Source organism: Lepisma saccharinum, chromosome 24 (genome assembly GCF_977018435.1).
Source record: "Lepisma saccharinum chromosome 24, izLepSacc3.1, whole genome shotgun sequence".
NCBI lineage: Eukaryota > Metazoa > Arthropoda > Insecta > Zygentoma > Lepismatidae > Lepisma > Lepisma saccharinum.
Genome location: NC_139252.1, coordinates 47,468,279 through 47,496,212, shown reverse-complemented (window position 1 = coordinate 47,496,212; position 27,934 = coordinate 47,468,279). Strand labels below are relative to the sequence as shown.

Below are 27,934 nucleotides of genomic sequence, written 5' to 3'. Positions count from 1 at the left end.
ATGAGATAAGAGTGAAGAGTGATTGATTAAGAAATACAATTTGTAATTTATCAGTCTCCTTAGCTATACATTCTCCGTATTATATGTTGATATTTCCACTGAGGTTTGGAACCCTCTGCTTGCAAGAACCATGAGTGCCGACTCATTTTTCAATGCATAAAGCTACTTCTCTCTTCTCTGTAAAGCAAACAACTTAACTCTTGCATATAAGTGAAACAATTGAATCGAACAAAACAAAGTGTCATATTTCCTTACATTATCAATGGGATTTCTGCTTCAGTACAATATATCCAAGTGAAGTACTGTGAAACTGACAATATGCAGTTATACCATTAATACTGACGAAAAGGGTATGTAGGTATTAGAAATTGAACGCAAGGAATTTATAGAATTGCATTGTATAGGTACCTGATTTAGATAACCACACATTAAAACAGGAACACTCTAATAATAAAGGCTTCTGAAAGTTCATATACGAGGGACATCCTGAAAAAAGCTCCTCCAAAGGTGCCTATACGCAGCACTAGTGGTCGGAGAGCTACACACACACATGCAGGCAGGAAAAAGTGGCATGTAGCTGTAATCTGGTACAGTTGCAATGCAGCCGTTTTAGGACAGTTCTACGTTAAAGATTGCAGCTCTCATACAGTCTCCCACCGACTGCGATGTAGCCTACATTGCATGCTCAGAATTTGGCACAGAGCCACCAGCAATCGTGTCAGGTGTGCAGACCGGACGTCGTGAGTGATAGTATGGTCAGACGATGGTGCAGACAATTCACGGAAGGCCAATCGAATGTGCACAACCCCATACAGCTGAGTACACATGGGCCCTTTGCATCACTTCGGGTGAGAGATCTTGGACAACTCCCTGTACAGCCCTGGCCTTGAATGTACCGACTTTCATCTCTTTGTTTAACTGAAGAGGTTTCTGGCAGGGCAAGGATTTGACAGCTACACTGCGGTAGAGATAGTTCCAGTCTTTCCTGTCAGACACATATAACATGGGAATACAAAATTTAGTGCCATGCTACGACAAATGCCAGAACAACGGTGGTGATTATGCCGAAAATTAGGTTAGGACTCACTGTTACTAATGTAATAAATCACAACAGATATTCTTGTTTTATTTATGCCTAATCGGTAGGGCATATTTGTTATTTTTTTAAAAATTGGTGTATTTTCTTATTTTTTATTTTTTACTACACGGTGTTATTTTCCCCAAAATTCACATTTTCATTTTAGCGCATTTTCTGGCAAATATCGGAAATTATACCTTCATGGTGTTTTTAAACTACTGTTTCAAAGTAAGTCAAATGGCTTACGCCTCTTCGTGAGAGTTTGATATCTTGAAAGTTATTTCGGGAAAGTTATTTTCCATACCCCTTTTTTAATTTTAAGGTAAGGATTTTAGATAATGGAATTTTCCCAGTATATACTGAAGGGTGCATAATGACCATAAGTGGCGACGCACCCAAAAAATTAAAATCAATCTATCTCACGTGACAGATACCGATATATTATGGCACCAAAAATTGGCATTATCTTTTTTTCACTTGTTAAGTTGAAAAAATCGTGAGAAATACATGATTTAATGTGGCTGTCGGAATTATTCCATGTACAACCGGCAGCCGACGAGAAGATCGCTGAATGAAGGGAGACGGGGCACAGAGGGAAAGGGAGGGTCAGGTTCATTTGCAGAATTTAGGGGTGGTTGGGGGTGGTCGGGGAGAAGGAAGTCTTGATTTCTTCTTGGCGGGTCATTGTCAAGCTGACGAGAAGAGTTCTGGCGGAAGAGCACCTCCCCAATGCGAAACAGTGGAGTCGCCTGGCAGTACGTCACACCTCTTCTGCCAGCTGTACGTATAACTCTATAGTTTACTCTTGAGTAAAATGTTGGAAACCTTGCATGTTCTATGTACACAAACATGGCCTACAAAAGACAAGAATGTTGGATTTCATGGAATTTTTCGTTGTTTTAGGACATTTCTTTAAAAAAAAATCGCTAAAAACGTAAAAAATTCGCATTTTATGCCAAATTCACATTATTTCGAACGGGCGAAAAATGTGTCCAGACATCATCACTGCACATTCCTAAACATAACTTCGCAGCAATTACCATTTTTCACAGTTTTCGCGTTTGCGAAAAATCAATGTCCCTACTAATTGGAAATTACTTTCTGGCCACCCCTCGTATAAATCAGTAGATGGAAAGTGAAAATTTACCAGGGCTGGCAGAGAAAAGTCAATTCTTGAAGAAAGAGATTTGCTTTTATGATTGAATTATTCGAGTAAATATGATATTCAAATATTTACGTATCTATTATTAGTATTTTATTTCATAATATTGGACATTAACCTTACTCAGTGAGAGATTAATGACCATCTCTCATAAGTTTAAACAGACAGGAATTTACAGTGTTGCAGTAAATTTGAGGTTGGGAGCATGTACTTGCCAATTTTTATAACGTTCACTAATGCAGATTTATGCTTCACTTTTCCATGATAGTATTCAATATATATTCCATTTGGTTGGATTCTTCTTGATATCTAAGAATAGTGCAATGTCATTGTAAACGTATGTTAACTTGTGCAAAACCAGTAATACGTCAGGATGATGAAAGAAAACCTTCGTAAGCACTGCTACATTAAATAAGGTGAAGTGAGCCAGAAGAGTAATAAAATTCCAGCAACATATTTGCAGTCTAAAGCTCTTCTTGTTTATGCATTCGATTTTTGTTGGATGTTGCAGTTCATGCAATTTCTGTCGCATGTTGTAGTGAGATACTTTGTCGGGTGGCGATATTCGACAAAAATCATATGTATCAATGGAACCTATTTGTTTCTATGTTCCTTCAGTTTGCCCAACAAAATGCCTTACTACGACGTCCGACAACTATCGGACGGCGCCACCCACTCTTATCCCCTCCATCTGTTGACAAGTCCCCTTACTACTCCCATACGGACAAGAAAAAAATGATAATTCAATGCATTTTCCACGTAATATTTAGAGGCTTAACATTTACTCCCCTGATGATACCATATGGTATCATCAGTGTAAGGTCGTACTCGCCCGATGATACCATATGGTATCATGGTGCTGATTACGAAATGAATGTGCTTTTTGGACCTTCATACACTTATGTTTGGGTGGAAACTCTGACACAGGTCTGGAGCAAGCCTGGGAAATTCATATTGATGACCAACCTCCCCCTTCTCTGCAACATATCCATGCCACATTTCCGAACAGAGCTTCACATTTTGGCTCATTATTTAACTTGTATGGCACCCAGGAACATGAAATATATTTCAATCTCTTTGGAAACGTCAATTCTTTGAAGAGAATACTAAGATTTGCACCTTCTCCCCAAAATAGCGGCAGAAGAGGGGGCAAACTCGAGATTTTTTTTTTCATGGAAATTCGGTGGTCGCGCCCCCAAACCCCCCTTCCTCGGTTCGGCATTCTGAATTATACACGGTTGCATGCTATGATGTTTTATCTGAAAAACAAAACTTATCTGAAGTAGATTGCTCCCATAGTGCCTGAGTTATAACAATTTTCCTCCAAAAATGCAAATTACATATTTTTCGTAAAAAAAAAATCACATTTTGGCTTATTATTCAACTTGTATGGCACCCAAGAACATGAATCATGTTTCATTCTCTTGAGAAATGTCCATTCTTTGAAAAGAATACTAAATTTCGCGCCTTCTCCCCGAAATAGTGGGAGAAGAGGGGCAAACTTAAGATTTTTGTTTTTTTCTATTGAAATTCGGGGGTCGCGCCCCCCAAACCCCCTTCCTCGGTCCGGCGTTCTGAATTGTACACGGTTGCATGCTATGAAGTTTTATCTGAAAAACAAAACTTATCCGAAGTAGATTGCACCCATAGTGCCCGAGTTATAACAATTTTCTGTTCTCGTGCAGAGTTCCATAACGATATCTTTAAATTAAATTTAAAAAAGTCAATGAAGACGAAATTCCCTGACATTTCCCTGACTATTTTTGACACCTCAAATTCCCTGACTTTTCCCGGTTTTCCAGGTTTTCCAGGTCTGTCGCCACCCTGGCTAACGTCTCTTATCTTGAGGGCAGAAGTTGCCAGGAAAGCTTCAAGTCTTAATAACTATAATTATCCACAAGTCCTATGCGGCTGGTTTGTCTCTTGGGGGAAGCGTACCAACTATTCTCCTGAGATTTCAGCCTGTGTATGGGACCAGTAGTCACCCACTATCGTGAGGAAATCGAGTAGCATAACCCAGTCTTGGAAACTTACGACCACTGGGGGTTAGTCATGCTTACCACACGTCACTCTGTAACTGGTTGGATGAGGCATGTGGGAGTGAGGCTGGCAGTTAGTAGGTAGGCCCCAGCCATAAAGGTCTGTTGCACCGTGTGTTAGTATTATAATTATTCAGAAATGCTCTGTATGTTAAGTACATATCATTTTGTGCAAATACAGGGAAATCTCGACTACACTTTCTATGTTCTGAACAATGAATATATGTGTATATGGATGGATATATGTTCCTTTCCTGCAGTACTTCACGTATTATCTTGTGTATAAATGCATTTTTGTGTGTGTGTGTATTTATATGTAATCTACACTGTTATATATTTATTATTTGAATATGTGTATGCGTTCCTGTAATTGTAGGTTTTCTCTGTGAAGCAAACGAATAAATAAATTATGGATTCAATTCTCATGGTTTCCATTTATGCAACATTGTATAACATTTTCTTAAGATTCTACATTTTCCTGCATCGTAAATTTGTTCCACACTGGTCCCCTGAAAAATAAAATCCTGGTTCCACTGCATAAATTTAAAAAATACAAAAATCAAGTTTGTTAATAAAACAATCTTAATACACGAGTCATCACATTCCAATTATAGGCACGAGTGAAAGTTGTCTGTGTAAAACTCGTTACAAGCACCATTCATATAAAGGTACTAATTTACAAATTACAAAAACAAAATAAATAGAAAAACACGTTTTATTAGCACTTCACTTGCAATAAACAATACTAAAACTGTTATTTACATGCCACTATCTATTCTCATCTGTTTCTGGAGTCCTATTTTTCATTGCAACTTTTCCCTCTTCAGGATTCTCTTGTTCTACCTCTACGATATCACCCACAGGCGACCTCAGTGTAAATAGCACAGGAATGTCCTTTATTTTCGGATTCGACTTCTCTAGAAACCTGATCCATGACAACAAGGAATCCCTCGTGGATGTTCCCGTAGCACACATGGCTAATATGGTGCCGTCATCTTGTTCGTGGACTGATGGAAAAGTAACTAATTCTCTCTCTTTATGATCGTCGCTAAAAAAGGTGAAAGTCAATTTACTCACATCTGAAAGAGAAAGAAGGAAATAGTGACGAAGTAATCGAGACTGAAAAACACACATACACTAAGTTAATAAAATATGCAACATTTGACTATCAATAATATACACTGTAGGAGATATTATGATTGACAACTTTCATTATACAGGTTCTGAGGCCACTGACCCACTGTACGCCCTCAAGAATTACATTGAATTTTTCTTTAATCGACAGATTTCGATGTTTTATGTAATTACGAGTAACAAAAACTTGGTTCCGGCATGTGGAACACACAAATAACAGAGTTATTTGATTCCAAAGTATGGCTTACATAAGTAAAAACCTGTCATCTCCCAGCACTTTTGCCACTTTTCATTAGTAAAAACTGTTTGTATGCACACTCAAATAGTCAAATGTAAAAAAGTTCAAACCATCAAACTTAGGACTCCTAACTTAACAAAAACACCAAAGATTCCACCAAACTTATGAGTCCTAACCTAACGATGTAAAATTATAAACACCAATAAACCATAACGATAATTTCACTTCTATTTTGGGTTCGTAAGTTTTCAGTATTATTTTATAATACATTTATGAAACAGTAGGGAAAGTTCCATTTGCTGCTGTTGTGAATTGTCGTGTTGGGTGCTATATTCACTTGCATGGACTAGCTTCTCATGAACTTGTAGCACACATCTAGCCCCTTTGCAAGTTGACATCCTACTCAAAGGTAAACATTTTTTCCCACTTTCAGCATAATGCTCCAGTAGGCATTTTGCTTTTACTACCCTCTGAAATGTTAATACAGCTGTGAGAAAGTGACATGTACAGTGGGATGCACAAGAATTGCTTGGTAATTTGTCCACAACTATTTTGGATAATTTTTGCATGTTTTTAAACAATTGGCTCTTACATCCTCTGGTACAGAGGTTGTCAACTCATTGTTTGGCATTTTGTTCTGATTCTTGAAGCTCTCATTGACTAAAACAAAGAGAAAAAATAAGGCGATGGACAATTTGCTCAGTAATAGCGTATTTACGCGTGTATAGTGCGCATGTGTGTATAATGCGCACCCTGTTTTTGATGGGTAAAAGTTACAAAAAATGATATCTCATATATAATGCACAGTACAATCCATTTTCAAGAAATGGCTTTCTTAGTAGTAAGTCATAAAGCTGTTGCTATGCTGATCAAGAGTGAATAACATCACCTATTCAATGAGTCACCTGTTGCTATGTGGACAAAGAGGAGAATATCCTCTTGTGTAAACAATAAGTCTCCAACCCATGCCACCTCTCCCTTCTTCCTCCACTGTGTTTAGCATCCCAAAACTTTCACTCTTGAAGCACCTTATTTATTCTGTAATAGTAGACAGCAATATCAAAATTACATTATGGATTTGCAGTGCTCAGGAAGTTATTTTCTATTATTTCTCACCCTACAACTACTGCTGACATGGATCCCATGTGACGGAAGGTGCATGCTCAAATTCCGCCAGAGTTGCACTGCTTTTCTTGGTGTTGCAGGACATTACATTACAAAGTGAAAAATGTGAAATGTGTGAAAGGACCTTCAAACTTTTATACGTAGTTTTGCTCATTTCTTCTTTACTTTTTCTAAAAGAACTTCAAAGTATATACTTTGTCCGTGACTAATGTAACATTTATTTATACGAGGCACATTCAGGACTTTGAAACTAGCAGTTAGCAACACAAGATTTCTTCCATTAAGGAATTTACACACTCCATATATATATTTGGCCAGTAATACATATTAATTATTGTTTTCTTTTTCCTTATGTTTTCTTTCATCCAAAGCACCACAGAAATCAGAACATTCCTTCACTTTCTGATGAGTTTATTTCAACTGCATTTCACATTAGTGTTGTTATCTTGAATGGAATACTGTTGCCATATTCAGAAACTCCAGGATTTAAGCTTTACAACGTTCCGTAAACATGAAAAATAAATGCAAGTGTCCCTGTACGGTTTCATGCTGTCTGTCTGAATTATTCCGTTCATAATACGCACCACGGTTTTTGGGAGCAAAAATTTTGAAAAAAAAAAAAAAAAGGTGCACATTATACATGAGTAAATATGGTACTTATGCATCCCACTGTACATCAATTGTAAGCTTTCACTTTGAAACACAGAAGACATGGACATTTTGAAAAGTTGCACAATCCTTACAGTCCCTGGCCATTCCTTCCTGGATCTGTCGTTTATTTTTCCAGTGTCAATACAACAAGATTCGAAGCTTCTGGATAGTCTTGAAAATTTCTGCTGATGTCTGACATCTCTACCTTATGGACTGCAATAACAGCCACCCGGTTTTCAAAATCACCTCATTTCATCATGGAAGCTAAACACAAACGTTACAGGGTGTCTACCAAAATAACAAATCCAAAATTCTTGATCTTTTTCTAGACCTTTTTTTTCCTTTATCTTAACATTTATTTAATCACCCCTTACTTAGGTATAGTTGGAAATTAAAAAAATATATCTTTATTCAATAAAAAAAACTCTGCTCTCAAGGCCAGTTAAGATAAAAACTGAAGTAATTTAACAAGAAATCTATCTCTAATTATTAAGGCATGTAAAACTTAATGCTTCAGACTTCATCCTGGATTGGGAATTGGCACATTACTTTAATATTTTTATAAAACTTTATGCATGCAAGAATGTAATCCTGAAGAAACAAAGTGAACGGATCTTAAACACAATTCAATACAATTTTAAATTTCCAGATATTCAATTTTAATAAATCGCAGCACAGGTATATAAAAATGTAAATTCACTATACTGTATTCTTGACCAAGCATAATTTCTTGGCTTTTTATTGATTTTCTTCACTGGTAGACACTCTGTTTTATTACTTCTTTAGCTCAACTAGCAATGACTCACGTGCACATTCTTGCCAGGGAAAATTGTTGACTTTGAACACCAGGTGAGGAGCCTCCTTCCAGAGATGTGACAGTATTTATGGTAAGAATTGGTATTTACCAGTTTTTTGCACAACTTCTTATTCGGTATGAATTTGAATTTAAAAGTTTAAGTGCATCAGCACTTAGGCTATTTTGCACCTGTCACATGATATGGGGTCCAGCCCCTTACAGTAACTAAAATAACAACTGTTATGTTGTGTAACTATAATATTCTGACTTCGGTTAAAAGCTGAGGCTGTACAGGGGCACTCAGCACACGTAAGGACAAAAAAACTACTACGTGGAAGGTCACCCCTTACACCCCCTTATGCAGGATGAAATTTGAAACTAGTCAACAAAGAATATTTGAAAAATGGATGCAGGGTGTCTACAATTTCATAAAAACAAAATTCCCTGACTTTTCCAAACCAAGAAACAAAATTTTCCAGACTAAAGCCATTAGGGTAATTAATACATTTAAACATGTGCATAAGAACTAACTACATTTTAGCTAACACAGAACTTTGAATTCCAGTAACCAAGTTTTTAGAATATTCACTTAACATGTAAAAGTGATAATGGCAGGATAATGGCGGTTAACAAAAAATTCTATTAAAAAAATCATAACAATTACAGTAAAACATAGTAATAAAATCTATATTAATTCTAATATCTAATAAACACAACCCAAATATTACAACAAGGAAGTGGGAAATTCCACCCTATCCCCGGAATATTAGAGCAAGGCTGCACATAGCGGCAAAGAAAAGGGATGGGGGGGGATCGAGTGGGTAGAGTGAAGCAGTACACGCTGCTGGTAACGGAAACTGCTGGTAGCGTCGTCCCCTTGCAATCAAGGGGTCCCAGGTTTGATACCCGGTGGAGACATATAGTGGTTCGGATCCCCCTTTAACCCTCACATTACCAAGTGGGGTATTCTGACTACCCCAGGTTGATTTTTCCCTATAATAATTTTATCTGAAGAGCTACATACTTGTGGTTTCATGACTTTGTCCTAAAATGATAGAAATTGTATTTACACTCGTGACTGACCTTTTTTTTTTTTTTTATTGACGGGATATATTGGTGGGGTTGTGAGACTACCCCGATTGGTATGAAATGTCTTAACTTTTTATTTGTAAAAAATGAAGGTTTTACGAAATATCTCTCTCATTCATCTTCGTTATTTAATTTTTCCATTGTTGAGTTTTACCATACATCCATTGTTTAGCTCAAATAATATATATTGTTCTCTATTTTTTCAGGTTACTATTGTTGAGTTTAATTAGAGCATGCATACATGGCAACACTGCACTAGTGTCACCATACGGTGTTTATGTTCAGTTTAAATACTTTTAATAATTTGAAAAACGGTATTTCAATACTAAATAAAGCTATTCATTGAAAATAACAGAATCTAAAAACAAATATTACACTAAATCACAAAATTGTATTGGGGTAGTCAAAATACCCCACTTGGTAAAATAAAGGTGTCGAAAAGTTTGGCAACGGGAGGGTTAAAATGTAGGTCCAATCCCAATTAGCCTTACTGTGCATAAAGTGGACTTAAAATACCAAATCAATCAATCAACTGGGGAACTGGAGAAGCTTCCCCTCGACCCATGCAGTCCTGTTCCCTCTCACCTGTTCATTGGTAGAGTAGTATCGCGGCACTATTCATTCACTTTTTCTCCAGAGATACCTGGGACAGATTATAGTAGATTTCTACATGAAAGTAGTTCAAAGCATGTCCTTTTCTTTAGAGTATTTAATATACAATTTCTGCGGGAACTACTGGTAATTCTCAATGTATCAAATTGAAGTATGTCCACAACAAATTTTTAATTTATTGCTTGTCGTTTTTCCTTTGTTTGTTCACAAACCACTACAAAACCACTACAATTTTTCCAGAAACAATAAATTTTCCCGACATTTCCAGAAAAATCCTCATTTTTTCAGGATTTCCAGGCTGGTAAATGCCCTGGAATAAGACGTGTACAGAGAGAAAGAGATGAACAAATGCTTACCATCAGTATCAAGAATTTCTGGCTCAGGTTTCGAGATTGGATCTGCCCTCAGGATAAAATAGTTGACCGAAGCGTCCCTCAGCCACACCCTGAAGGCTCCTTCCACAAATATGGGCAGGTCAGTCGGGTGCTTCTCTAAAAGCTCTTGCTGCACTATGCTCTGGGCACTCACGATCCATGTGTGGTCAATAGAATCCTCCAATTGATCTGCCTGCAACAAAACCATGTTTCATTTACATGTTGGAGGAGGAAAAGATATCGGGAACTTGCAAATGACCATGCAGTTTCATGGAAAATTTTATATTAGGTTTTATTTATTTACTGCTGTGTTATTGTTGAATTCAGAGTTATTTGCACTAAAAAAAATCTTCGTAAAATAGAGAGAACTAAATTTTAATTTTTAAATACTGCAAGATTCAGAAAAATCAGACTGTTGGTCAGTGAGTAACACACATTTAAAGTCTAAACTTAATTTCTATGAGGACATTTTATCTTTATATTTTATAAAATACTTTTCATAACAATAGTTTTCATTTGACACAAATAGATAAAAACATCAACTAGGTCTTTGTTGTGCTGACAGTGAATTTGTCCGGGATCCCAGGACATCTACACTGGAAATTGAACCAATATCAAGTTTCCGAACATCAATAATATGGACTCCAAAGTCTTCTCCACTTTTCCCCTAGACATGGGTAGGTGAAAGAAAAACTTTGTAGCAAAAATGTCAAAATAGTGTGTATAAATTGGAGGTTTGAACCAATGGCAGGTCCAGAAGTGGGGTTGCAGTCTTGCAACTCTCCTCACTGAGAATCCATTCTAAACTACAATTGCAGTGTTTTATGTAAACAATATATAATACTATAAACAGGAAACAAGCTCACTTCTATCTCCTAGAGATCATTGCATTTTTTTTTTTTCAAGAAAAAGGTCCATTGCTGAAATAGATGGTTATTATTAGGGCTACGATTTTTATGACTAAAAATCACCAAAATATGCAAAATAAAATACGCTCTTATGACCTAAAATTTTACAAAATATGCACTATAATTTGAAACATATGCCCTTATAACTGGTCTGTTATCATCAATATCTAAATGCTGAGATATTTTCACATATTTTTAGTTCACTTTCTGGACCCTGAGTTGTAATCCACAATGAATACTTTCTCTATATTTTAAAATAAAAATGAAAAATATCTTGCTACAGTCGAAAGAAAAAAAACAAGTTCCTAGTAAACATGGAAGTAAGAATGAATCCACTTCGAAAATGACTATATTTTCTTGAAAATGCAAAAAATATGCTGAATAAGACTGAATATGCCAAAATATGCCCTTAAAAAGCACCTTAATTTTATTAGTTTCTTAATAATATGAATTTCTATGTTTGGAGAACACATCACCCTTACCAAAAATAAAATATGCTAAGTCATAAAAATCCTAGTCCTGTTTATTATTATATGTTGCTATCATCATTCGTCCTATTGCCATGTCAACTGAATGATCAGATATAAGGAGTAAAGTGAAAAAACGAAGAACAAGCAGTCTTAAGTTCCATACCCTTTAGCGGCATGTTGCACAGTGGATCCAAATTTAAACCATAGGTCCAGTCCCGATTAGTCTATCATGAGCAAAAATTGATCTTAAATTTAACTTTAAAAAGAATTCTCGAGACTGTCAAACTTCGTGTAAAAGACACGAGTCTTTAAAAATATTAGGCATAATAATAAAGGGTGCCTCAAAAAGACTGGACATTTTGAAACAAAGGTATAGACAAGACAAAAATAGTTGTAATGGATTTAATCATGGAAATGAACAGTGCAGAGAATGTTGTTACCGCAGAGGTGCCGTTTGAGAGAGCAGTAGGTTTACGGCTTGAAGATGATGTCCAGTAGATGACGACCTTTTCTAAGCTACCGTTCCTGAAGTAGTCAAGGGACATCCTGCATAGCTCAATGTATCATGTCCACAGGATTCTGGGAGATTTACTCACGGATAGTTTCGACTCGACCTGCAACAACTGAAGAATCACTAACATGCTATGTTGAGCTACGCAGGATGTCCCTCGACAATAATTGCTTAGCATTTTCAAATCATACACCTACTGATATCTTCAGCGACATGTAATGTATGTAATGACATCCTCTGCAATATTCATTTCAATGATGAAATGTTTTGCAACTATTTTTCTCTTCTTTAAACTTATTTCAAAATGTATTTTTTGAGACACTCTTTATACAAAAACCTAGCAGTTGGGACGGGTGATCACCCTTTATCATCCTCTCCGTGAATCTGCACCTGGTTGGGACACCATAACCAAAAGTTTTATCACAGATGGAACATCGTTTATACAGTCTACAAATCAATGTTTACAACACTGCCTAAATGATAAAATGTTACTGAAGTCTTCGAACATAGCACAAATAGTTTCCATCTACACACTAACAACAAATTTGCACCAAATTAATGTCACACAACAAATCAAACCACACACACACACACACAAATACCAATAGAATTAGAATATCACCTGAAAGACTTCAACCTTGCTCTGAAGATCTACGCTACTCATTCTCTCCAGAGCAAGTTTCGCCAGCTCCAGTGGGTCTTCGGGAGGAGGTTTTGGCACCGGCCAAGGAGACAAGTTCTTGAACTTTGGCATCCAGTACATCATGCGTGCGTACTTCCGAACAGGATGGCCCAACTTTCCAAAAACGTTGACTAACATTTCCTCCATCTCAGAATCGGGTATAACTCCTGAAAGGCAACTCTGAGATGAGAATGAATTCTCAATTGTGCACACTGCTTGTTGAATCACATTCTCACACAAAAAAAAGGTTGTGATGTGACATTAAAACACTTCTTACGTCATGTGCCAGCAACATTCTTGTTTAAAACCACACAAAACAAATATACAGCATGATAAAAGACATCAGTTTTCTCACTTAAACTATGGATAGACATTCACAGACATTATACATTATTATTTTTTTTTTAATTGAGTTCATTCAAGGATTAGGTATGGATAGGGAAGTGAAGTTTTTGTTTTAACTATAACACCGTAAAGTTGAAGAAATCGAAATAAAGCATTTAAAATGTATTTGGGTAGATAAAGGAGGCAAGTTTTTGGTGTTTTGGTTGCATGAATTAAGCCACTTTTCAGAATAACACCTAATTTTGCACTTTTAACACAAAAAATGCCATGAAATATGCAATATAAACTTGGGATAACACTTCTTTTGTTAAAAAAGAACTGCCTGAAGCACTAGTAGATCTGTCATTTGCAGTCTAGCTGGTGACAGTTCGATTCAAGAGAGATTGTCATGCTTCATTCATTATAGTTTCACTGACATGAATGACAGTGTTTCACCTCGTTTTGAAATAGAATTCGCTCGGGGAAAGGGGATCTTTTCAGAAGGGAAATTTTGTAGGAACGGGAAAAGTTTCAGGGAAAAGCACCTGCTTTCTTTCGGGGGTGTGATGTGTGTGTACAGAAAACGGTATTTTGAGATCACAGAGGAATTTTTTCGCATTGTTCAAGAAATATGATGTACCTGATTGTGCTCAAAGATTTGGGTGTTAGAGTGCCACACACGTAAATTTGCCGTTGCGTAGAAACGAATTTTCGTTTCGTCTCCCTCTCTCTTAGCATCATGTGTTCTACCCTGCTCGAAAACCTTCGCTATTGTTGCCACATTGTCATTCCATTCCTGGACACACTCGCGCAAACATCATTGAAAACAATTGAATAGCGCTCCAGCTCGCGGTTCCCACCGTTCGGTAGGGACGCTAATGTGGCAATATAGCACGGCGTAGTGCTTGCTTCTTTTATGCAGTGCATGTTCATTGGCTAGCTAGTAACTAGTGTTGCCAACTGTAATAATGAAGCACTATTTCTGTCACGGAAGGGGAAAAGGCAGGTAAAGTGGCGGTGAGTTTTGTTGGATTGGAAGCACCATATTTTTATTTTATACTAAGTATTTGACCGGTTTGACGTTGTGTGCGTGTATTGCGTGTGTGTATGTAAAAGTGTGTGTTTGCTAATGAACGTTAAATTCCATAATGCCTCCAGTTCTGTCGAAGTTGAAATCAAAAACCTTGCATAGCCAAGCTCGGGAAATTCTAAGCAACGTGCACGAGTTCATGAAGGAGCATGGCCGTAGGCAGGAAAAATTTTCGGGGGGGGTTCATTCATAATTGTTCCCATGGGCGTCGCCAGAAATTTGAATAATATAAATAATAACAATAATTATACAATAATAATTAAAATTTCATAATAAAACAATTTTATTCCAAAATAATAATAATAATTATATCCAGCATAAAGGTTTTTTTTTGGTTTATTTTTACGTTTCATACAGTGTGTACTGAAATGCCCAATTATTGTACTTTGTTATAAAATTTTAAGATACCTTCAAGAAAAAGCTCTAAAATTTAAATGGAAATTTTAGTCATAAAGTTTTTGTTGTTTGACCTTAAAACTTAATTTTTGGAATTTTGAAAAGTGTGGAACCATTTATTCTCTTTGAAAACTAAGCCTGGTGCATGGATTGTAACCTCAATCGTGAACGTAATGTGCTACGAAACTGAAGATCGTAGGTTTGAACTCCTATGAAGGGGGATTTTTGACTTTATCGGACAGGGAATTTAAAAGTTGGAAATGGAATATTGGGACAATCATAAGGGAATTTTTAGTCTACGCATATATTCCTTATGACGCAGGAACAACACTGGAAAGAGGACAGCAGAAGTGAAAATGGAGGGGTCGCGGGTGGGCTACGATTCCGAGAATAAATCCTGTTTCACTCAACTTTCAGAATTCCAAATGTATGAAAATTCTAGCTCGCTCGTTTCAACATTGTCTCCTTGTATTTTTGTAGTCCTTCAAAAAAAAATTGAAAAGAGTTACAGATTTTGGTTTCTGAACTTCCATTAATCCAACATGTCAGATGTTTCGGGGGGGGGGGGGGGTTGAACCCTAGAAACCCCCCCTCTAAATACGGCCATGTGAAGGAGGAAGCCAGTCATGGTGTTAGCATCCCAATAAAGCATTTTGGCAAGAGAGCAGCGAACAGCAGCAACAAATTGTTCATATTTCATAATTTTGGAATTATTCAAAATAAATAAATTATGTGGCTCCAACATCATTTCATTTCTGGCTCCGGCACGTGTTCTTGTAGAAATTGCATAGAGGAGGCTGTCATTTTTGCTGCTTAATGCGATACATATTGTTTTCTGTGTTAAAATTGCCATGCTTTGATGGGTGACCAAGTTCATAGCAGGGCCGGCGGAAGGGGAGGGCGAACCGTCCCATCGCCCAGAGCGGCAAAATTTGAAGAGAAGAAAAAAATAAGCGTATTGAAAACTGTGATCGAGCGAAATATTCTTTTGCGCTGAATAGTATTGAAATAGCATAAGAAGTCTCATTATTTATTTTATATTTTGATGTTTTAGTTAGGAATATATTGATTTTCAATTTTCCGTTGCTGCGTAATGACCGGGGGGGGGGGGGGGGTCGAAATAGAGCGGCCACCTCCCAGGGAGGCAAAATGACTAGCGCCGGCCCTGGTTCATAACAAAAGAAAAAGCCGCGCAGCTTATCATCTAGTGGCAGTATATGTACTTGTTATTGTTGTGGAAGCCGGCATCCTTTGTAAATGTACAACAAAGGCAACCGACTGTCGCCGATCTCAGAGAGGAAATAATAATACTGCTTCAGGAGAGTGTTATGGTGCAATTGTAGCGGTTTAACACGTCGGCATGTTATTATCTGCCGTTGCAGTTCCATACCAGTGTATACGGGTTTTGGGAGTGAAAAGTTAGAACGCCACCAGTGCATTAATGCAATGAAAAATATATATATTTTTTTATTTTGTTTGAAATCACTCAAATAAGGAATCGTATGAAGAAGTCTTCTTTGCAGCATTTTTGGTAATTTTACTTATGTGTTAGTTCATATTTTGCGAATTTTTAGTCCATATGTATGTAGCTACATACAAAGCCACTTGTTAGTACATATTAATCCTAGTCCTGGTATAATGCATGACGTTTAAAACTCAACGTTAGATAGACCTGAATTCTCTAATTTTATTGTTGTACGTAACAGCTGTGCATCGGCGCACTGCAGCGATTTTTCTATCTGCTCCATTAGCAACACTGCTTCTTTAGTTGTTTCGCGCATCGCACGGCAGAATTATCTGCGCTGGACTCTATAATTCAATAAACATTTCATACTCAGTGGTAGATGTGATGAAATAGTTTTCTACATGGAAGAAAGTTGGTCATTTCTCACAAAGGTAAGCCATATTTTTTTTGCATTTAAACTAAAATTTGTCTCCATTTTCCAAAAATAAAACAATGGGAAAATCTTAAGACTAGAAGGAACAGTAAATATGCATGCAAAAATAACACAGATTTTAAATTAATAACACCAAATTTTGCCACAAACAGCAAAAAATAACACCAAATGGCAGGGTAAAATAAAACTAAAACTTCACGTCCCTAGGTATGGATCAAAAACACCGAACATAATGCATGCAATTTATGCAGATGCCGTATTTACTAGAGCCATCTATGAGATTTTTCATGTTATAACTTTTCAGCCAGCATTTATTTTACCTTTAACATTTTATCTACTGTGGAAGATAACCATAACATTTCTAATATGATGTGAAAACTTGATAGAAATTTCAGAAGAAAAAAATAGGTTCAACCAGAACTCGAACCCAGGTCTACGGCATACTGTGACATTGCTCTACCAACCGTCAACATCAATAGTGTTTCAAACAGTGCTGCGGTAGCACTGACAAAGAGACAATTCCACAAATGAGAAAAAACAAGTGAGAAATCAGTAGATCAGTTAGTAAAGCAATGGCACAATATGCCAAAGTCCAGGTCAAGCCTGCATTTTTCGCAAAAGTTTCTACATAGTACATCTCCTGTGCATGCCAGAAAGAAAATAACCTAATAAATTCAATTTGCAGTCACAAATTAAATAATTTTTCATTTCATCAACTAACCTGCAACCTTATGGTTAATTCCGAATCATTAAATGCTTCTTGCCTAGAGTTTTTAATCCATAAACTGTTGCCACCTGCATTTCACTATTGTAATAATTGCTAAAAGATCATGTTCATTGTTTGTTAAAGCATTTGTAAGTACATGTTGTGCTCACATAGGTAAATCAGGGTGGAGGCTATGACTTAGCTGATTGGGCACTCACAAAAAACACATACCCTGACTGGATCTTGAACCTTGGAAGTTCAGTGGCGAGATTGAAATTTGGCCACTTAAGGCTTGGCTGGGCCTTTGGTCAATGCAGAGAAGCTGTTTTGGAAATTTTTTCTCCTTTATAAATTCTGAAAAATTTCATACGCTCAGAAGGTTGAGTTGAGTTGGTGTTTTAAGTCCATGTTATGCACAGTAAGGCTAATCGGGACTGGACCTACAGTTTAAAGTGGGATCCGAACCACTTGTGCCTCCACCGGGTATCGAACCTGGGACCCCTTGACCACTGCGCCATCGGGAGGCCCTATACGCTTTTGCTATTCTCCAGATATCGCAATAATTTAATATGGTAATGTACCAACGAAACTATTGTGAATATGTAGACAACAGTGAAAACTTTTTCAGATTTTGAAATATCACAATTTTTTCAAAAGGAGTGGAAATTTTGAAAATGGTTTGTCTGGCGCCAGCCAAACGTTCCGCCGAGCCTTGTTGTCTCATTAATTCGTTGTCCTATCATCTATTCATTTTTACTCTCATCCTTGTAATTAACTCATACAAATAGAAAAGTGATACAAAGTAATCAAAATAGAAAACTGTAGTTGTTCAAGAATAACAGTGTCAAATGTATATACACCAAACACATCTAGTAAGCAATAACTACAATTGATTTCAATGATTTTTTCAATATAAACGGTCAGTTGGAATTAGATGATAGAGAAGAAAACCTGCATTTTATTAGAAGTCAAATAAATGAGACAAAAAATTTAATACTGCAACAGCAACTGATTCTGATAATTCAATATAATAATTAGGCCACAGATAATTATGTAACAAGAACAGCAAAATATGTACAAAATCCAAAAATCTGCAGGAAATATGTAACACAGACTGAATGATCTTTCCACTTTGCATAAAGTAGTAATGGTGCATATTTTAACTTGCACAAATCTTCTGGAGTATAACCTACTCAGTTTCCAAGTCTTAGAAACTATTGCCTCCACTTAGCATCCTAATGATAGCTAAAATTGTTTTGCTTTTCTGCCATTCCTGCGTGTGAAGTGAAGATGAAATTTATGAAGGGACACTTACAAAGAACGTCCATGCTCAGGCAGGTTTCGAACACAGGATGCCTGGCATCGTAGCATTCTGTGATAACCACTCTGCCACGGAGGTCGACAAAAGCTAGAATTATATTGTACTCTAGGTTTTTCTCCAAAACCGAAGACATCCTTTTATTCACAATGTTCCCAAGTGAGCCTTTCACACTTTCCACAGAAGTGTTGAGTGAACAATTTTAAGGCTGCAACATACACGCCACTGCGTATATGAGTATTAAATATGAAAATATAAATATGTCAATATACCAGTGGTGTATAATGCACGACCGCAATAATTCTTATTTATTATACACACTATCTAAATTAATTAATGTATTAGAAAAAACAGCAATGCACGCATACAAGTAAAACAAAAACAGAAGTCTGACAATTTCTATATTTCTTATAAAATCTCCTCTTCACCTGAAACTGAACTTAGATTTCCCGGTACCAAAGGAAATTTGATTTGTCTTTTGAGTTCTTTAAATAATTTACTTAAATTATGGTTTAGAAGCTTGTTTCAATACTTTGCATAATATGAAATGAGCAAGATTAGTGGCGGTGATTGGGGGGGGGGGGGGATGGTGGCAGTTGCCCCCCACTTTTTGCCACTTTGTCCCCGTTCTATGCTATACCTAGGGAGACAAATTTATGGTAAACAAAAACTGAGGAGAGCGGTAAATAAAATGTTAGATCAGCAGTGGAAATAAAAACCAGACTAATCTTATCGCTGCTACAGCTAGCAAGTTCAATGAAACTGGAAGTTGAGTAGACATTTGGGGGAAGAAAGGAATGCAGCTTGACAGGGAGCGAAGTTTTCGAACTGAGATTATGTGCATGGGAAATCCCAATTTGCAGCATCTTCCTGATGTGATCGAAGATAAAACGTTCTTCAGCTACAAGTGGTAGGAAACTTTAGGCAAACGTTTCGTTACAAATTGACAGTTTGCGCGCACAACCTCCATTGCCGGTTTTTGTGTGTTTTCTACTTAATTTGATGATATTTCACGGTTATTTAACGAAAAAGCGTTCATTGCATGGAAAAGCACACATTTCGCATTACTTCGCAAATAAAACTCATGCATATTTCATCATTGGGGTGTAGTTACGTCCAGAATGTTCAAAATTTCATCTTTTTTTTCACATTTTGCGAATCGCGAAAATTCAATGTCCCTAGATATACCTTATGTACCAAAGAAAAGTAAATTGCTCTTGCTCCCCCTAGTTTTGCAAACCAATTTCCGCCACTGTTTAGTATTAGAGTACGGACTTTTTCATTATATGAAACATCTCTAGCACATGCAAGAATACACAGATTCTAATTGTTTCTTTTTTATCGTCTAGGCAAAGAAATTGCCTTCATTTTGATGTTTAACACATGTACAGTAAGACCAAAAAATAAATTGTTTCACATTGATGAAAATCACATAAAATGCCTGGGTTTCTGAATTATTGCCAATTTAAATACCCTGGGATTCAATGTGTTAAATATATAAAAATATATGAAAAAGTTGGATTACTGGTGTCAAATATGATAACATGGAGAATACACCACTGTAGTTGTAAAAAAAAAAAAAAGGTAAAGTGTTCCCCTGTGCATAGCACTAGTTGTATGTACTTTAATATCGATGTTTTGAAGGACAATTTGGCATGAAATGCCAACATCTCACTGATATGACATCAAAATATTAACAAAATCATTACATAATTATCCAGGCCCTAATAAAAAATATCGAACAATTATAATCACACCACTACAAAATCACGAGAATACCATTGATATAGATGTTCACTGGCATTATTCAGCCAAGATATGCTATCTTAGCACTGTTTCAATAAGTGCTCAAACACACAAGAACTTACCGTTGACTTCCATCTGCTCCAAGACATCAATGGCACACTGCTGCTGTTTTGGGTAGTGCATAAATTCCACCTGCATTAAGTTTGTGGGAATAAACGGTCCCTTGGGGAAGACATCAATAAGTTTCTTGTATGCATCCAAATCCGTGTGAACGCCAAACTCTTCCATGTGTCGCAAAGCTGCATATATGAACTCCACATGGCTCCGTCTCATGGGAGCCCTTGATTCGTAAATCCTTACCGCTTCTAAATAGGTTTCTTTGTTCTTGGTGGAGAGGCTCTCAAAGAAGTCTATGGGAACGATTCTTTTTTCACTAGAATCTTCAGTTTTCTTACGAAGACACGCGTTGACACATATTAGACGCTTCTGTACAGTATGAACATCCAGCAATCTTTCGCATGTGCTGCCAATAACAACAGTTGAGGAGAACACAAGGCACTTCATTGTTCTTGAGGATCGCATCATGGGAAGCAATCCGACACAAGACACTGTTCTCCACAGCATAATAACACTCATGAAGCAGCTACAGAAAATATCTTACAATCTTTAATATTACTCTTCTATGACGATTTGAGCATTGCTGTATACCCTGGACCATCCACTGTAGCAAACCCTTGCAAAAGAGAGAACAGTAATTGTTAATTAGTGATTTCTTATATAGTCGATTGATTAATTAATTAAATTTAAATTTGTGATGCATCAGCAGGCATGAACATTTTGCATTCTTCAATATACTTGGGGAAATATCGCCTTATCTAAAAGCCTTACCTGGGAGTTAAAAAAGAGGTGTAAAAAGTCCCTTCAGAAAGGTTCAAAGTGCACAACATATCAAAAAGGTAGACACACAATAAAAAAACTTCCTCAAAGACAGTGGAAAAGGGTAGCTCTTCTCACAAAGCTAAAAACATTATTTAAAATACACTCATTATTTCCCAACGGACCATAAATCACTGGGAAGGTTAAAACTTTGTCTAAAGAAATTAACTGTACATTTGAGAAGGATGTGCCAAATATTTAAAATGACATTAGACACACGGCACAGCAGAGAGTACAGCTCTTGCAGCAAATGATGATGTGTGAAACGGCTGTGTCCAATTCGAAGTTGAGTTAAAATTACCGGTTCTCAATGAGAGGGATGGTATGGGGAATACCATGCACAGAAGATTTTACCCCAGGTTTCCTTATAGTAACACGTTTCTCACTGAAAGTGCGACAATCAAATGGTTTCTTCAACAAATCTCCAATTGCAGATGCACTTTCTGACATACCACCACAATATCATTCACTATCAACACACACAGAAGGAAAAATATGTAAAAACACATGTGGTATCATGTCATACTACGGCCAGTATGCGGCGCTTACCAGTGTGTACAACATATTCAACGGTAATGCACAGTGAGCAACAAAGTATGCACCAGCTGACCAATTCAACTAAACGAAGAATTTTCATATGCTCAATGCAGGGCCGTGGCTCAGTCGGTAACGCATCTGACTACCATGCTAAAGGTCCCGGGTTCGATCCCTGGCCGGTTCAAATCCGGGAACTTTTCTAACGATGGAAGCGGCCCCGGTGCCCACCCAGCGTCGAATAACATGGGTACCTGGGGGAAACCCTGGGGGGTAAAGGTGGTCAGGGGCGTGATGCTGATCACATCACCCCCCCTCACGACCGGATCAAGAAAGTGTGGGGCGTTACCCCCACACCCCCTATACACCTTCATGGCATGGTGCTATGCACAGGGGAGCACTTTACCTTTTTTTTTTTTCAATGCAGGGTCAGGACTCAGGAGGCACCGCATTCAATAAACATATACCCACTGTGGGGCCCTGGGCCGACACAGGTTGCAACGCATTTGTGGCATGCCAGTCATTACGGAACATGAAGAGGCGATGATGGAAATGTTTTATTCGTATTACTCGCACGTTACGATTTCACATACACTTATCATTATTTTAGCTGGGTAGGTGCAGCAGACATAGTTTACCCAGAATGCATGCTGCTGGTATCCACAGAGTATTGAATCTGGGGTCCCCTTATAACAAGGCAATAGTGTTACCACTATGCCATCAGTAAGGCCTGAGAACAGTTATGGTGTCTACTATGATCATGGTGACAGGTATTACATTGGTCAAGTCAGTGAAAAAGGTATATAAATGTAAATCTGTGTTTATGACTGACCACAGTATGTGATTTGTTCACTAGGGGTTTTCTGACCTGAAAGATCAAGTTACAAGACTGCTGATTTGACACAATTATTATCCAAGCAGAAATGTTGGTAGTGCTGGACATCCTCACAGAACGGGACTTCCAGGATGCATTTTTAAAATGGAAGAATTGCTGGGATCAGTGTGTACATGAGGGAGATAACTACTTTGAGGGTAATATCCAATGTGAGTTTTTGACTATATGGTGCCACCATTCCTTTTTTTTTTAAAACCCTGTCACAACTTTTTCTGACAGTAGTTGGAATGTTAAAATGACACAATTCTTTGTTAGCACATATCCAGACATGCTTTATTGTACACACACACACACACACACACACACACACACACACATATATGTAAAAGGTATGACTTAAGATGACCGGACCCCTCTCCAATTTTCTTCATATTTGACATATTTACTAATTGAGGCCTGCTAACGACGAATCTGAAGTTAAAATTTGTTGGAAACTTCTAGAAATTGCAAAATAATTGTGAACCATTGACGCTAGCCCCACGAACCATTGATGTGTGGTTAGGTTAGGCAAACATAGTTAAAATTTGGTTTCGTGGTAGTATCAGGATCCACAAATTGCAAAATAATTGCGAACCTTTGACGATAGCCCCACGAACCATTGACGTGTGGTTAGGTTAGGCAAACATATTAAAAATTTGGTGTTGTGGTAGTATCAGGAATATATATATATTTCCTTGTGAAACAAAAAAAATTGCGAAAATCGACGGTTTCCATTCCGAAAACTAACGCCTTATTTTCGCTTATTTTGCAATTTCTAGACGTTTCCGACAACTTTTAACTTCAGATTCATGATTAGGAGGTCTCAATTAGTGAGTATGCCAAATATGAAGAAAATCAGAGAGGGGTCCGGTCATCTTAAGTCGTTCCAAAAAAATAAGAATCACTATTGAATTGAAGGTAAAATTTTCAAAGCCGGGAAACTGATTTCTTCAAATTTGCAGGAGAAAGCACTTACGTAATTGAGTTTCTGTAGACTTGTGATAGGTCGTACAAGTATTCTCTCTCATCGGTCAAGTTACTTTACCGTTAATTCATGTCTGTATGTGAGTGCTAATGAAACCTAACCTAACCTTATAGGCATATCTCGTCCCCGGTTCGTGGGGCTATCGTGAATTTTTGGAGCTAACGTCAATGGTTTTTGGGACTAACATCAACCATCCACGGGTAGCCCCAAAAACCATTGACGTTAGCCCCCCGAACAATCACGGGGACGAGGTATGCCTATGAGGTTAGGTTAGGCCTGTTAGGTTCGGTTCCATTAGCACTAATTTTCACAGAAAAATACCTATGGAAGGGGGAAAACAAGGAAGATTAATTACTCGATATCTCGAAAATGGAAATTATTATAGTTAAAAAAAGCTAAATCCCTTGTTAAACAATCTTTCGCAATGCAGAATAGGTAAGTACGAATGTCAACAATTACAGAATAAACGAGTTACAGACGTTTCCCGGCTTTGAAAATTTTACTGTTGGATAAATTTTCCGCTTTGCCTCGGAATGAATTAAATTATGAATATTTCAAATTCAATCAAGGAGAGTTATTGGTCTATTAAATTTCATTGTATGAGAACCAGAGGAACGTAACTCCAAAAATGTGGTTTTCATTTTGGTTTAAAAAAAAACCTCTGAAGATGATTATTTGGAGTCAGATCGACATATATCCACTTCTAATCCTTAGCAGTAAGTTTGAGTCACGGATCTCCGCACGCATTCAGTTTCCTCCCTCATGTAAATTTCTTAAAATGGAGTTAGGTCCCTCTTGTTGTCACAAGATGACGTAAGGTGACTGAATGGTCATATTTTCATTATAAACAAACATGTCTGTATCCCTATTTCTATTACACAATTACAAATTTTGTAAAAAGAATACAAAACATACATTTTACTCTCCTGTGTACTACGGAACAGTTGTTATTCAGAAGGTTACATTCTGGATCTCCTATGAAACCCTGTGGAATATATTTTATATATGTGCAGTGGCGGCGATTGGGTTCCAAAACCAGGGGGGGGGGGTGTCAAAGACAGTATATTTTCCTCTGTAGGTAAGGTTTACTGCGGGGGCAAAAGTGGCGGCAACTGCCCCCTCGCCGCCACTGTATGTATGGATATGTATATATGTACCGTATATGTGGGTGTGTGCGTGAGAGAGAGAGATCTACTCCTCCCTCGTCCTCCCAAATACGATGCAAAACTTAATGCGAAATATCGAAGTACAAGGCGAAAATTGGGAATATCCTGCGCTAGCATAATGGCTTTTCTAAAATAATTCTAGCAATTACATATGTTTATATTAGTTTGCAAATCAGGTTATAGTTTGGAGCAAATTGACAATATAGAGAAAGTCTCCAATTTTGTTAATTTTCGGTATACCAACTAATTTTGGCCTCCTAATCACGAATATGTTGTAAAAAAACCGGGGGTCACGTCTGGAAATTTGAAAAAAAAGCAGATTGAATTTTTTTATATATAGGTGTATATGCGTAGTTTTACGAACGAAAATGATTAAAATTTCGGTAACCACCAAACGTCTCTAATTCCCTTATTTTCGTATTTTTCACATTGATACTTACATATTCTGCATTCGTAAGGATTCTTCTATTTCGCGTTTCGTTTTTTGCAGGCAAATAATCTCAATTTTCGAAATATGGAGTATTTTTATTTTCTTCGCTTTTGCTTGCGTTACACGCGATATGGCGGAGAAATCTTGACTAGCGTAGTCCATGATCAGTGGTTATGCAGTGTTGCGACCTTCTTCATAGCAAAATATCTAGGTACTAGTATGGAGAATACGTAAGTATGAATGTGGAAAATACGAAAATAAGGGAATTAGAGACGTTTGGTGGTTACTGAAATTTTAATGATATGGATAACAACATAGGCCTTTAGCCTAAAAATAAACTTCAGTCTGCTGACGTCAGAACGCAAGGTAGCAAGAGTGTTGTGCGATAAGTGATTGAAATAAAACAAAGCAACTGAAACCATTGGCGCGTGGATAGGTTAGTAGGGCCACGCAAAGGTTTCAATAGTGAAAAAGAAAGCCCCACGAACCATTGGCGCGTGGATAGGTTAGTAGGGCCACGCAAAGGTTTCAATAGTGAAAAAGATAGCCCCACGAACCATTGGCGCGTGGATAGGTTAGTAGGGCCACGCAAAGGTTTCAATAGTTAAAAATATAGCCCCACGAACCATTGGCGCGTGGATAGGTTAGTAGGGCCACGCAAAGGTTTCAATAGTTAAAAATATAGTCCCACGAACCATTGGCGCTAGCCCCACGAACCATTGGCGCTAGCCCCACAAACCACTGGCGCGTGGATAGGTTAGTAGGGCCACGCAAAGGTTTCAATAGTTAAAAATATAGCCCCACGAACCATTGGCGCTAGCCCCACGAACCATTGGCGCTAGCCCCACGAACCATTGGCGCTAGCCCCACAAACCACTGGCGCGTGGATAGGTTAGTAGGGCCACGCAAAGGTTTCAATAGTGAAAAAGATAGCCCCACGAACCATTGGCGCTAGCCCCACGAACCATTGGCGCTAGCCCCACAAACCATTGGCGCTAGCCCCACGAACCATTGGCGCGTGGATAGGTTAGTAGGGCCACGCAAAGGTTTCAATAGTTAAAAATTGGTTTCGAAAAAAATATTCGTAGCCCCACACACCATTCTCGGATAGCCCCACGAACCATTTGCGCTAGCCCCACGAACGATTCACGGATAGCTCCACGAACCATTCACGGATAGCCCCACGAACCATTCACGGATAGCCCCACGAACCATTCACGGATAGCCCCACGAACCATTCATAAATAGCCCCACAAACCATTCACGGATAGCCCCACGAACCATTCACGGATAGCCCCACGAACCATTCACGGATAGCCCCATGAACCATTCACAGATAGCCCCACGAACCATTCACGGATAGCCCCACGAACCATACATAAATAGCCCACGAACCATTCATAAATAGCCTTAGAGATACTGGGCGAAAGGGGGGGGGGTTGTCACCCCCATCAACCTCACATTGAGCACGCCACTGATCCTGTGCACGTCATGTTGTCGCAAGTTCGTAATCAGAAATGATGAACAGTAACTCACGTTTATTTACGTTCTAGAACTGTTACACAGTTACAAAACCGCGCATTTGGAAACACTGACCGGTTGTTACGTCATGAAACGCTCGCAAATATTTGGTTCACGTAGTAGACGGACATCAAGGGAACAGCTTTCATGCATCGGAGCGACATTAATGTCGAAAATTACATGATTTATCGGCAAAAAAATTTCAACGAGTTGAAAGCAAACTTCCAAGACCTTCCTAAAGTATAAATAAACCCATTTCGGTAAGTACTTTCTCCTGTAAAATTGAAGAAATACGTTTTGGGGATACGAAAATTTTACCCGAAAATGTAATCTCCTGTCATTGTTTCCAACCAACCCGTGGATGGTTTTTGGGGCTAACGTAAATGATTTGTGGGGCTACCCGTGGATGGTTTTTGGGGCTAACGAACAATGTTTCATCAAAATATACAATTTCCAGACGTGACCCCCGGTTTTTTACAACAGATTCGTGATTAGGAGGCCAAAATTAGTTAGTATACCGAAAATTAACAAAATTTCAGATTTTCTCTATATTGTCAATTCTTGCCGAAATGCCTCACGGGAATCGTAGAAATCAAGACGGCCAGTGGTAAATGTAACATATTATCGGAATGTTCAAAAATAGGTAATAAAAAAGTAGTGACTCACTATAACGTAATTAGTAACATTGGAAACATTACAGTATAGAATTAAAGTCGAAATAGTTCATTTTCGTTATTTTCAATCCTGCCGGCTTTCAAATTCAATCTACAGTGAGTAACAAAAAGCCATTCTACACCCACGATCAAACCCACCCATTCGTTCAGCACTGTCGAAGGAACAAAGTAAGTTTTGAAACTATTAACTTTCCCGAGTGACGGTCGAATTGTGGTCTACCCTTTAAAGTGGTTTGTCTATGGAGGATATGATCCGGCGACACGCAATCAACACAACACACTACTTAATTTCGTTGAATGAATTTATATTTTACACATCTAACCTAGATTTTGTCATAAAATGTACAGTACTTACAAATTTAAACGATTCGGATTTTATACACTATTGCTACAACTCTAGCATGCGAAAATTACTTCTGCAGTCTGCACAGTGGACGCGTAGCGTGATTCTTTTATTGAACATTTGA

The 27,934-nt window shown here is 37.8% G+C and overlaps 1 protein-coding gene across 3 annotated transcripts; it reads right to left on the bottom strand.

The window, feature by feature from the left end:
* Window positions 1-4,976: 4,976 nt before the first annotated feature.
* ECSIT (evolutionarily conserved signaling intermediate in Toll pathway, mitochondrial) lies at window positions 4,977-27,933 on the bottom strand. 3 transcript variants are annotated; one of them, XM_083110947.1, is made up of 5 exons: window positions 27,823-27,933; window positions 20,470-21,080; window positions 12,810-13,036; window positions 10,281-10,491; window positions 4,977-5,358 (listed from the first exon to the last, which is right to left on the bottom strand). In XM_083110947.1, the coding sequence occupies exons 2-5, from the start codon at window positions 20,981-20,983 to the stop codon at window positions 5,048-5,050; spliced, it is 1,263 nt and encodes a 420-aa protein (XP_082967073.1). In that variant the 5' UTR covers window positions 20,984-21,080; window positions 27,823-27,933; the 3' UTR covers window positions 4,977-5,047. The 3 variants fall into 3 exon arrangements, with proteins under 3 accessions (XP_082967073.1, XP_082967075.1, XP_082967074.1); XM_083110949.1 differs by lacking the exon at window positions 27,823-27,933 and adding an exon at window positions 27,606-27,700; XM_083110948.1 differs by lacking the exon at window positions 27,823-27,933 and adding an exon at window positions 27,460-27,595.
* Window position 27,934: the final 1 nt, after the last annotated feature.